Source organism: Prionailurus bengalensis, chromosome C1, assembly GCF_016509475.1.
Source record: "Prionailurus bengalensis isolate Pbe53 chromosome C1, Fcat_Pben_1.1_paternal_pri, whole genome shotgun sequence".
In the NCBI taxonomy this organism is placed as follows: Eukaryota; Metazoa; Chordata; class Mammalia; order Carnivora; family Felidae; genus Prionailurus; species Prionailurus bengalensis.
The window spans coordinates 52,239,732-52,251,990 of record NC_057345.1 but is presented as its reverse complement, the minus strand read 5'-3'; the positions used below and the strand labels follow the sequence as shown (position 1 = coordinate 52,251,990).

At 37.0% G+C, this 12,259-nt stretch overlaps 1 protein-coding gene across 3 annotated transcripts in view; it reads right to left on the bottom strand.

Annotated features, from left to right (window-relative positions):
- ALG6 (ALG6 alpha-1,3-glucosyltransferase) overlaps nt 1–12,259 on the bottom strand; it is a 66,116-nt gene that overhangs the window by 29,246 nt on the left and 24,611 nt on the right. For all 3 annotated transcript variants that reach the window (XM_043575165.1, XM_043575164.1, XM_043575163.1), the window contains 3 exons: nt 4,701–4,790; nt 3,054–3,142; nt 689–771 (listed from right to left, as the gene is read on the bottom strand). In XM_043575165.1, coding sequence (XP_043431100.1) covers nt 689–771; nt 3,054–3,142; nt 4,701–4,790 — 262 coding nt within the window. The remainder of the gene's footprint in view (nt 1–688; nt 772–3,053; nt 3,143–4,700; nt 4,791–12,259) is intronic.

Here is a 12,259-nt window from a genome sequence, read left to right as displayed (position 1 = left end):
GACAGTGCCAGGCCTACTTGGGATTCTCTCTTTCCTCTCTGCCCCTCCTGCACTCTCTCTCTTTCTCTCAAAATAAATAAACATTAAAAAAAATTTTTTTTAAAGTCATGTGACTCAAATCAGAGTAAGACTACTGTTTGATTCAACATAGCAAATGTTCCCTCTCACCTTGTAATGTATCAAAATTTTTATAAAATATTTTTATAAAATATTTCTCCAAACACTGAAGTTTTCATGGAGGTGACATAAGATACCTCAGTAATAAGGAAAAAAAATCACTAACAGGTATTTGTCAGAGAAAGCACGTGTAGATATACAAATCAAAGAAGTCAATCTAATGATTAACCTGTATAAAATGACCCGAAGGAATATCTGTTAAGTGGGAATAAGACAATATACACTGACTCTTCAAAATGCCTTCCTTCCCACAAACCATTCAGATTTATCAGTAAAGCTATAAATTCGGTATGCTATGTAATCCAGCAGTACATAACATCTAGATCCCAGGCATCTTATTACTACAGTTGAACATTGCAATTATTAGTCTAAGGTAAGTTTAACTGACAAAAGAATCACTGTTCTACAATAGCCTATTCCCCAAAGCATGACTTCTGTAAGCTCTATACTTTAATAGTGAAGCTAATAAAACATTTCAGAGATGAAATGTCAGGTTAACTTTAAAACTTACCTTTTTCTTAGTTGAGATTTCCTTTAAACAACAACAGTATAAAACTACTGCTGGTATATAAATCAGCAAGTCAGCAATTAACACTGAAAAAGCAACCAAATCATTTTAAACATGGGTCTGCTGGGATTTTCAATAACATTGAAAAGCCATCCTCCCCCGACTCTAACCCTGAGTGGAAATTCTGTTAACAGGAGGCTCTCACCCACTCTGGACAAAGGCTTTACACAGTTCACCCTGTCCGTTCCCTTCACCTGTGCCTAATTTCAATTGTTATGGTGCTACAACTCTAATTAAAAGTCTCATAATTTTCTCTAATAAATTCACACATTAAATCAATTAGATGTATCCAAAATTAATTCCCTCTTTGCTCTGACTTAGACTTAAGGATACTCAAAGCAAAGGAAAACAACACTTTTTTGCCAGCATCTGTATATTCCAAATTTTCTGGTATGAAGTATACCTCAAATGATGCAATTCATGTATGAATCCTTTTTAAATGTTAGTATTTATAAAACTACATAAACTTTTGCTAATTAACAAGCATATAAAGAGCTTGACAGACCCAGGTAAGGAGGAAACTGAAAAAAACAGTTAAAAAAAAACCAATTCATAATTTGGAATGTTCAGTTCTTTTAGAACAAAGAAATACAAATACATTAAGTTCTTCAACAGTACAACATAGCTACCCAACGAGACTATTTTTTTTGTTGTTCCAGGCTAACTACAGTGTCCAGAATAAGGTAAATGACAGTAAACTGTCAGTTTTAGAAGCATGCAATCTATTTTCAGCTCCAGATGCCACATTTAAGATGACACTGACAAAATGGAACATATTCAAAGGAGCACAACCAGAGGCCTCAAACCATAATCACATTCAACAAGCTGGCCATCTAAGAAATAGCTAACGTATCTAAAAATATTTAACCTAGAGAAGAGGTGACTTCAAATGTCTGTAGGGTGTTAGGTATACAAAGGATCTGACTTGTTCTATGTAGCCTAAGGAAACAGAACCTAAAGTGACAAGTGGAGGTTCAACATAAAAAGGAAATGTTGAGTGACTGGGGCCCTCTGAAAATACAACAGACTGTTTCTAAAGGTTGTGAGTTCCCAGATACAGGTATTAGTTCAGAAGCTAAATAATCCTCCAGTGAGTATGCAGTTCAGAGAGGATTAAAGCTCTGTGAGGAAAGGAAAATGGTATGGCAGAGGGAAAGACAGACAAGACAGATTATCTCTTGGGCCTCAGATTTCATGACTGGATGAATGATGAAGAGAACAAACTCCAACTAAATTCAGACTAATGAAGGAAAAGGCCAAGACAGAGCATTAAAGTCTAAATCATGTAAAGCTTTTAAAGAAACCTAATCTTACTACTTTCAAGCTCTTAGAAGAGCACATAATACATGCTCAATATACACCTGTTGAATGGATTATTTAATTTAGCAAAAATGCACAGCAATACAATGTATAAGATATAACCACAAGGTTTACTTTAAGAAAAAGGTGAGGGGCATCTGGGTGGCTCAGCCGGTTAAGAGTGAGTCCAACTCTTGATTTCAGCTCAGGTCATGATCTCCTGACTTGTTGAGTTTGAGCCCCGTGTCAGGCTCTGAGCTGACAGCACAGAGCCTGCTTGGGACTCTGTTTTTCTTTCTCTCTCCCTCTCTCTCTCTCTCTGCCCCTCCCCTTCTCACTCTCTTTCTTCCTCTCTCTCTCTCAAAAATAAACATTAAAAAAAAAAAAAAAGGTGGGGGCGCCTGGGTGGCGCGGTCGGTTAAGCGTCCGACTTCAGCCAGGTCACGATCTCGCGGTCCGTGAGTTCGAGCCCCGCGTCAGGCTCTGGGCTGATGGCTCGGAGCCTGGAGCCTGTTTCCGATTCTGTGTCTCCCTCTCTCTCTGCCCCTCCCCCGTTCATGCTCTGTCTCGCTCTGTCCCAAAAATTAAAATAAAAAAAAAAAAAAGTTGAAAAAAAAATTAAAAAAAAAAAAAAGGTGAAAGGAATTTGGAATAAAAATATTAACACAGCAGTAAACAACTAAAACTTCAATTTATGGCTATCTGACCTCAGGTAAGCTATTAGCATCACTCAACTGTGCTTCCACCCCCTTAGATTGAAGTAAAGATAGTAACAGTATTTAGCTCATTTGGGTATTGAAAGAATAGAGATAATAATAAATGTAAAGCACCCAGAATTATTCCTATTCTGTTTTTCAGCTTACATATACATTTGATCATGTATTATACATATGTATACAGTTACACAATATTAAAAGTCAATAAGAGTAATAGAATTTTCTATCAGTTTGTTCACAATTTTTTTAAAAATCAAAATGTGCTTTGAGAATCAACTCCTTTGCTCTCTTACCTGTGGTACGCATAAAGAGCTTATGTGCCTGACTTTCATATCCACGTGATGTATGGAGAGCAATCCAGTCTGGATTTATAAACTTTGCCCTGAAAAATCAAAGCATATATACACATACAGTATTACTCATCTCTTTTAGCCATAAGAACATCTGAAGACATATGAATCTATTTCAAGAAGTGGCCATTGCTCTTACGCTTCACTCTTTTATTTAATCATGTGAAACTGACTTAAGCTGTAACACAGGGTCTACCTCACTCACCTTCCAACAAAACCATGTAACATGTCACAAAAATCCCTACGTTCACCATTCTTTCAGTATAAAAACAATCTGATGTGTCATGTTTCATTTATTAAACACATACTTTGTAAAGGACAACATGCTAGTATTGACCAAAGGATTTTTATAGTTTATAATCTTCTCAGTTATCATAACAATCAGCAATAGCTACTAATTATAAATCATTGCATAACAGTAAACATAATTTTTAAAGATAAATTAAATTTTCAACCATATTATGTTACTCTGAGCACTACAAAGTATATCTGATTATCATAAACTTTAGGGACTTATTTTTAATCCAGGAAGCTAATTTTCACAAACTATGAATAAAGGAAAAATAAAAACCAAATAAGATTTGAGCTTGGAAAGTAATATGAATAAGTTCCTCAAATTTTTGCTAGCACACTTCAAGTCTGAAATGGGATACTATTAAAGAGCAAGACTGGGGGTGCCTGGGTGGCTCAGTCAAATATCTTACTCTTGATTTCGGCTCAGGTCATGATCTCACGGTTCGTAAGACCGAGCCCCACACAGCATAGAGCCTACTTGAGATTCTTTCTCTCCCTTTCTCTCTGCCCCTCCCCCACTCATGCTATCTCTCAAAATAAATAAACATTTTTTTAAAAAAGAGCAAAACTGAGTCTCCACCAAACAGAAGTTTCATAATCTTCTATAAACCATTCTATTTCTTTAACATTTTTTATTTATTTTTGGGACAGAGAGAGACAGAGCATGAACGGGGGAGGGGCAGAGAGAGAGGGAGACACAGAATTGGAAAAAGGCTGCAGGCTCCGAGCCATCAGCCCAGAGCCTGATGCGGGGCTCGAACTCACGGACAGCGAGATCGTGACCTGGCTGATGTCGGACGCTTAACCGACTGCGCCACCCAGGCGCCCCAACCATTCTATTTCTTTAAAAGAGAAGGAATTCCAACCTTGATCTTAAATCCTAAGTGAGACACCATAGTAATTAGAGTTTCTAACTTGACATGTTAGTCAGAATACCATTTGGACCTCTATCTTTTTCATTCACTGTGGACCATTCCATAAAAAAAAGCATACACAACTAACCATATTAGATGTATTTGTCAGTAGTCCATGAGTAATTACTAGTATCTGTGCTTCAAAACAAAGGTAGATTTTTACATTTCTTTCTAGCCTATCCTCCAAAGAAATTATGGAAATGTTCAAACTTTGATAGTTAACTTACAACCTGACTGCAAAGATATAATGCTTTACAAACCACAATACAAAAGTAGGTACAAACAATCTGTCCTCTACTCAACAAAGCCAGATCACACAGTTTCTTACTAAACCTGTTAAGCGCATAAACATTTAGAGTTACATTAAAGACAAAAAACTTACACATATGCACATAAAAGACTATGATAGGCTGTAAGAGGTGGATAATCCAATCCCCAATATTGTAAATTGTTATCACTACTGTTAAAATACCTAGAAAAAAAAAAAGCAACATTCCATTAATCAATATTCAAGAAACAGACTTATAATTTAACATCTCATTTAATTAAAATGAAAAAATATGTTATACAAGGTAAAAAAAATTCATCTAAACTTTGTCTTTTCCCCTTCAGTTAAATTTTGTGAAATCACAATTAAAAGTTTTTGAGTACAGTTAAGTAATTTATTATCTAAACCAAGACACTCTTGGCTTACTCTTGAGAGTAAAAGAGGAAATTATTAATAATTAAGCCCTAACAAGAAATGCAAACCAAGATTGTCCCAGGCAAACCAGAACTTATTGTCACTCTATTAATCGTCTAAGTCAATGATTAACATGTATACAACAAAATAACATGCAAAAAAGACAATTTACTTCTGATAACCTAACAAGGTAAAGAAACAATACAAAATAACAATTTAAAAGAAGTAAAAAAGTCAGGAGCACCTGGCTGGCTCATTCGGTGGAGCATGTATCTCTTGATCTTGGGGTTCTGAGTTTGAGCTTTATGTTGGGTGTACAGATTACTTTAAAAATTTAAAAACTCAGGGCACTTGGGTGGTTCAGTCGGTTGAGCATCCGACTTTGGCTCAGGTCATGATCTCATGGTTTTTGAGTTGGAGCTCCACATAGGGCTTGCTGATGTCAGCCTGTCAGCACAGAGCCCGCTTCAGATCCTCTGTCCCCCTCTCTCTGCTCTTTCCCCGCTTGCGCTCTCCCAAAATAAATATATATTTAAAATTTAAAAATAAAATTAAAAAACAAAGAAAGGCAAAAATCAGTATCAAAGAATACACAAAGATTTGGTTTATGGAAAGAGAAATACCTTATGGAACAGGTATACTTTTAGTAAGACTTTGAAAACAATTCAACCAACTTATAATGAAAGCCTATTATATGCAAGATTCTGTGCACTGGGGAAGAAAACTAGGTCTAACACTCATAAATTAATAGGCTCCTGCAGTATGCCAGAATGGAAAGGCACTATATAGAACTACTATGGCTAAAGAAGTGAAAACTAAGTTTACATAAACAGACTTCTTAATTATATACTTTAAATGGGTCAAATTTCTTAAGTGTTACAATCTCCTACTTTGGGATTACAATTTTCTTTTAAATTAACATTCAATCCCATTAAATAGTCTATTGTTCATCTTCAGAAGGTCTGTTTTACTTAGTGTTAGTCACATGAAATGTTGGTTGATATGGAAGAGATGGGAACTAATAAAATGATCAAGGCACACTAGACAGCCGAGAGATCTAGGCATAGGGTACTACAGCATGTACCAGCTGGTGGCAGTTGTCCGCTCCAGCAGCAACATCCATGTGAACCATTCTAGGCCCTATATCTGGCTGAAACTTGAAGCCAAGAGGCAGTGAACCCAAGAATTTCCAGGTTAGCTAGAACTCCTTTTGACAGCTTACATCTGAGAAACTCAGCCAGGCCAATAGTGGAGACCAGAGGACTCACTTCTCTAGTGCCCTCTGAAGACAGGCACTAATTGTGTTATTTCCAAATTCACCTCACTTCCAGGCACATTGGCATAAAATTTTATTGTACTTCCCTCACAGAGTTGTTGAATGATTGGGTTAAATACGTAAAGCTGTTAAATCACTGCCTGACACACAGCAAGTACACAATAGTAGTTCTAACTGTGTATTAGCCACAAAACTAACGGGATGTATCTAGCAATGGAAAACCATTTTGACCAATACAATTTCATTTGGTTTTCTGCTTCTTATGAAACAAAAGCTATTTTTTGTTTACTCCAACCTTGGGATCCTCTGGAGATAAGTAAAAGAGGCAATGACAGTAAAGTGTAAGCATGCAAAGATAGACACTAACAGTAAAGTCACTGGTTGGACTTGAGAAGAAGGAATGACAGGGCTAACCACCTTGTTCCCTATTTTTATGGAAGTGGACAAATAAGAGCGGAATTTACGGAAAAAGTAGCTTTCAAATGTTTCCAGTAAAGCTTCAAAATCTACTAGTAGAAACAAAGCAACTAGTTAATTCTCTGCCTTATATATTTTAGATATATCTGAAAAGTTGTGCACATGCTATTTATATGTTGAAATGTACTTTGCCAATGAATTCCCAAATAATCTCAGTTAAATGTTTTGTCAGAAAAAATCTGGCTACCATGCGAATTATGAAATTACATTCAAGAGTGTTATCATTGGGGCGCCTGGGTGGTGCAGTCGGTTAAGCGTCCGACTTCAGCCAGGTCACGATCTCGCGGTCCGTGGGTTGGAGCCCCGCGTCGGGCTCTGGGCTGATGGCTCAGAGCCTGGAGCCTGTTTCCGATTCTGTGTCTCTCTCTCTCTCTCGGCCCCTCCCCCATTCATGCTCTGTCTCTCTCTGTCCCAAAAATAAATAAAAAACGTTGAAAAAAAAATTTTTTTTAAAAAAAAGAGTGTTATCATTAACTTCAAGATACAATTTTTCTTTTTTTTTAGATTTTTTAAATTTTTTTTTTTTTTTTTTTTACTTTTGAGAGAGAGAGAGGGAGAGGGACGGGGGGGGAGAGAGAGAGAGAGAGAGAGAGAGAGAGAGAGAGAGAGAGAGAACATGAGCAGGGGAGGGGCAGAGAGAGACCAAGACAGATCTGAAGCAGGCTTCAGGCTCTGAGCTGTCAGCACAGAGCCCAACGTGGGGCTCAACCTCAGGAGCCATGAGATCATGACCTGAGCCAAGGTCCGACACTTAACTGACTGAGCCACCCAGGCACCCCATGATACAGTTTTTTTCTAATACACAACCCAGACTCATGGGTATTTTTACTTTTTAAAAAAATACATATATATTTTTTAAGTTTATTTATTTTTGACAGAGAGTGGGCATGTGGGCACTCAAACTGGGGAGGGAGAGAGAGAGAGGGAGAGAGAATATCAAGCAGGCTCTGCATTGATGTGGGCCTCAATCTCACAAACCGTGAGATCATGACCTGAGCCAAAATCACAAGTTGGACATTTAACCACTAAGCCACCCAGGTCCCCCCAAAAAACATATTTTGAAGTGAAATAGTTTCAAATTCACAGAAGAGTTTCAACAATAGTTCAAAGAATTTCTCCACATCAAAATGTAAAATTTTTATATGACAAGACACCTTAAGAAAAGTTGAAAGGCAAGAAAAACAGGAAGATGTTTATTTTATACACACATACACATTAAGAAAAATGATTAAAACGTAGAATACTGTTATAGCAGACAGACTTTAAGGTCATCCCCATAAATCCCATCTCCTATTGTACATGCCCCTGAATGTATACAATCCCCTTAAGTGTGCAAGACCTGTGACTTATTTGTAACCAAGAGAATATGACAAAGGTCATAGATATCACTCTTGTGCTTATGTTTTGTATATATGTAAGATTCTGTCTTGCTAGTAAGTGTGCCAGAAAGACTCCCTTTCACGGACTTTGAAGAGGGAAGCTGTCGTGTTTTAATAAGTGACCATACTGGAGAAGCGACATGGCAAGAAACTGCAAGTAGACTCTAGGAGCTAAGGGTAGCATCCAACAAGAAACTGAAGTCCTCAGTCTTGCAGACGCAAGGAAATTAATTCTGCCAACAACCTGAGGTACCTTGGAAATGGTTCCTCCCCCAGTTCAAACTCCGGTAAGACTAGAGCCCCAGATGACAACTGGATTGCATGCAGCCTCCTAGAGGCCCTGAGCAGAATATCAAGATAAGCCATGCCCAGACTTCTGACCTAAAAAAAAAAAGCTATGTGATAAAAAATGTGTCTTTAAGGGGCACCTGGGTGGCTCAGTCGGTTAAGCGACCGACCTCAGCTCAGGTCATGATCTCATGGTTCGTGGGTTCGAGCCCTGCGTCGGGCTCTGTGCTGACAGCTCAGAGCCTTGAGCCTGCTTCGGGTTCTGAGTCTCCCTCTCTCTCTGTTCCTCCCCTGCTCTCACTCTGTCTCTCTCTCTCTCAAAAAGAAATAAAGATTTTAAAAAATTGAAAAAAAAAATGTGTCTTTAAGTAATTACCATTTGTGGTCATTTGTTAACATAGAATAGAAAATTAATATACAGTAGTCCTCCCTTACCCACAGTTTCACTTTCTGCGATTGCAGCGACCAGTGGTTAACTGAAGCAGGCTGTCCTCCTGACGTATCCTCAGAAGGTCAACAGTAGCTTAATGCTACATCACAATGCCTATATCATTCACTGCACTTCATCTCAGGATGTAGGCATTTTATTATCTTACATCATCACAAGAAGAAAGGTGAGTACAGTCCAATAAGATATTTTAAGAGAGACAAATTCCCATAACTTTTATTACAGTACATGGTTATAGTTGTTATATTTTATTATTAGTTATTATTAATCTCTTACTGTACTAATTTATGAATTAAACTTTATTGTTGGTATGCATGTATAGGAAAAAACATAGCCTATAGGGTTTGGTGCTATCCATAGTTTCAGGCATACACTGGGGGTATTGGAACTTATGCCCCATGGATAGTAGGGGACTACTGAAACTTTATTTTATTTTATTTTAAATTTATTTTTAACATTTATTTATTCTTGAGAAAAAGAGAGAGAGAGAGAGTGCAATCAGGGGAGGAGCAGAGAGAGAGGGAGACACAGAATCCGAAGCAGGCTCCAGGCTCTGAGCTCTCAGCACAGAACCTGATGTGGAGCTCGAACTCATGAACCATGAAATCATGACCTAAGCCGAAGTTGGATGCTTAACCAACTAAGCCACCCAGGTGCCCCTGTAACTTTATTTTAAAACCATACAAATTAAGGGCACCTGGGTGGCTCAATTGGTTAAGCATCCAACTCTTGGTTTTGGCTCAGGACATGATCTCATGGTTTGTGAGATTGAGCCCAACATTGGGCTCTGTGTTGACAGCATGCAGCCTGTTTGGGACTCTCTCTCTCCTTCTCTGTACCCTCCCCCACTCACACTCTCTCTCTCTGTCAAAATAAATAAATAAACATTTAAAAGTAAATAAACAGAGGTGCCTGGGTGGCTCAACTCTTGGTCGGCTCAGATCATGATCTCACAATTGGTAAGATCGAGCCCCATGTTGGGCTCTGCACTGTCAGCATGGAGGCTGCTTAGGATTCTCTCTCTCCCCTGTCTCTGCCCCTCCCCTGCTCACAGGGTCTCTCACTCTCAAAATAAATAAATAAATTTAAAATATAAATAATTAAAAATAATATAAATAAATTCATACAAATTATTACAAAAAAGACCTGCAATCCACCAAAAACAAGGAAAAAAGATATATATATGCAATTTTTAGAAGAAATACATTGATCAGCAAATATATTTAAAAATGTTCAATGTCACAAGTACTCAAGGAAATGGAAATTTTAAAAGTCTGGGGTTATTGTTGATAAACGTGTGTAGAAAGAAGATATTCTTGTGTTGGTATCCATTAAAACTGTCTACTTCAGAGATTCCACTTCTAACAATCTATCCAGAAAAAAACATGTGAACAGAGAAAATATAGTTTATTTAATCATCCCCCTATAAGAGAAAATTTAGAGTGTGTCAGATTTCTCATTACTATAAACAATGCTGAAATAAACAGCCATGCCCACCAATTCTCTTGATTTATAAAACTGTGATTTTGTTTAGAAAACAAGCTCAGGGTAAGTGGACTCTTCCGTTAGCCCCAGGTATAAACCATACCTGCACTGAGTCAAGCATCTTTTATTAATGATTGCTTTAAAGTTGGGAAAGATTTTGCTCCATGACAAAAAGAGAGGTAATAAGAAGGCATTCCTATTATTCCTGCCTTGAGCATGGTTGTATAAAGTTACAACACTTGTAGCCTGAGCAGTCATCTACAGACTATGGAGTGGACAGACTCAGGATGAAAAGCTAACATTCCAAGAAGAAAGAAGAGCAGAGAGGAAGAATGGGGAAAGCCTGAGTCCCTGATTGCTATTGCTGAGCCACTTTACTAGCATTACAATGACCTACTTCTTGAGATAATATAATTATTTTATTGAGGCACCTGAGTGGCTTAGTCGGTTAAGTGTCCGACTTCAACTCAGGTCAGGATCTAACGGTTTGTGAATTCGAGCACTGTGTCAGGCTCTGTTCTGACAGCTCAGAGCCTGGAGCCTGCTTCTTACTCTGTGTCTCCATCTCTCTCTGTCCCTCCCCCACTTGTACTCTGTCTCTCACTCTATCTCAAAAATAAATATCGGAAAAAAAATTATAAAAAGATTACTGCTTAAGCTACTATTACTCAGGTTTTCTATTACTTGATGCCAAAAGTGCTCTTGATCCCACATATAAGGAATGTGCATTATAAAGTTTATTATAAATTTAGTTCTATTTTATTACAGTAATACACAATGAATAAATAATAAAAAGTTTTCTTTTAATTTAAAATTATTTAATTATTAAAACTAACACTTCTAAAGTTAACATGGCCAATCCTGGTATCTTTTTCTTTTTTTAAGTAGGCTCCACACCCACAGTGGAGCCCAATGCAGAGCTTGAACTCACAACCCTAAGATCAAGACCTAAGCTAAGATCAAAAGTTGGACACAACTCACTGAACCACTCAGGCACCCCTCCTGATATATTTTAATTAACTATTTCACTTGAAAGAGTTTTGACAAGTTAGCTATAGTTACCTATAGCTAACTCTCTAGGTAAAAAGAGAAAGACTTCACTATTGGAAAACTGAAGTAAAAAAAGTAAGAAATCACACCATTTAAACATGAATCTGAAACAGATCAGTTTCTCTTAGAATTTCCAGGTGTACATTTTTGGTGTTCTAGTCTATCCACTCATAAAGAGAAAATTTCTGACATTTATTATACTAAATCATATTTCTTAAATTTCTTATGAACATCATGAAGTATTGCATAATCAACTAATGATAAATCATGTTTCTTTATACCATATGTCTCTGTTTCTAAGTCTACGATTCAGGATTCTCATGGTACCCACTCCTTAATAAAGATTTCAAAACTATTAAAATTTACTACCGAGATTAGCCATTTCATAATATTTAAGGCTCACAGATCATGGTTAAAACTGGATCATATAATTATATCTGAGGTATACACTGTCTGGTTTTTAACAAAGAAAAAAGAATGAAAATGTATACATACAGTCAACTCCTGATTATCTGGGTTAAAGTAGGAGACAACTGGTGCAGAAAACTGAAAACTGAGATCAGAATAATCCACTCTCCATACTGAATTAAGATTATATTCTCAAAAAAAAAATTATATTCTCACTCCTGGAATCAATGTTTTCGCCACCTACCATTAAAGCCAAAAGCTACAATTTATCACCTTAATCTTTCAATACGAAATATCACAATTACTTTTATATCAAAATCTGTTAAGAAGAACAAGAGAAGAGCCAAAAATACAATTGTCTTATCTGTGTAATTTTTACAAAGGAATAAAAAAGAATTACAAAACTCAAAAGCAATGGGCTGGTTTCCCTCAACAAACATTACCTTAT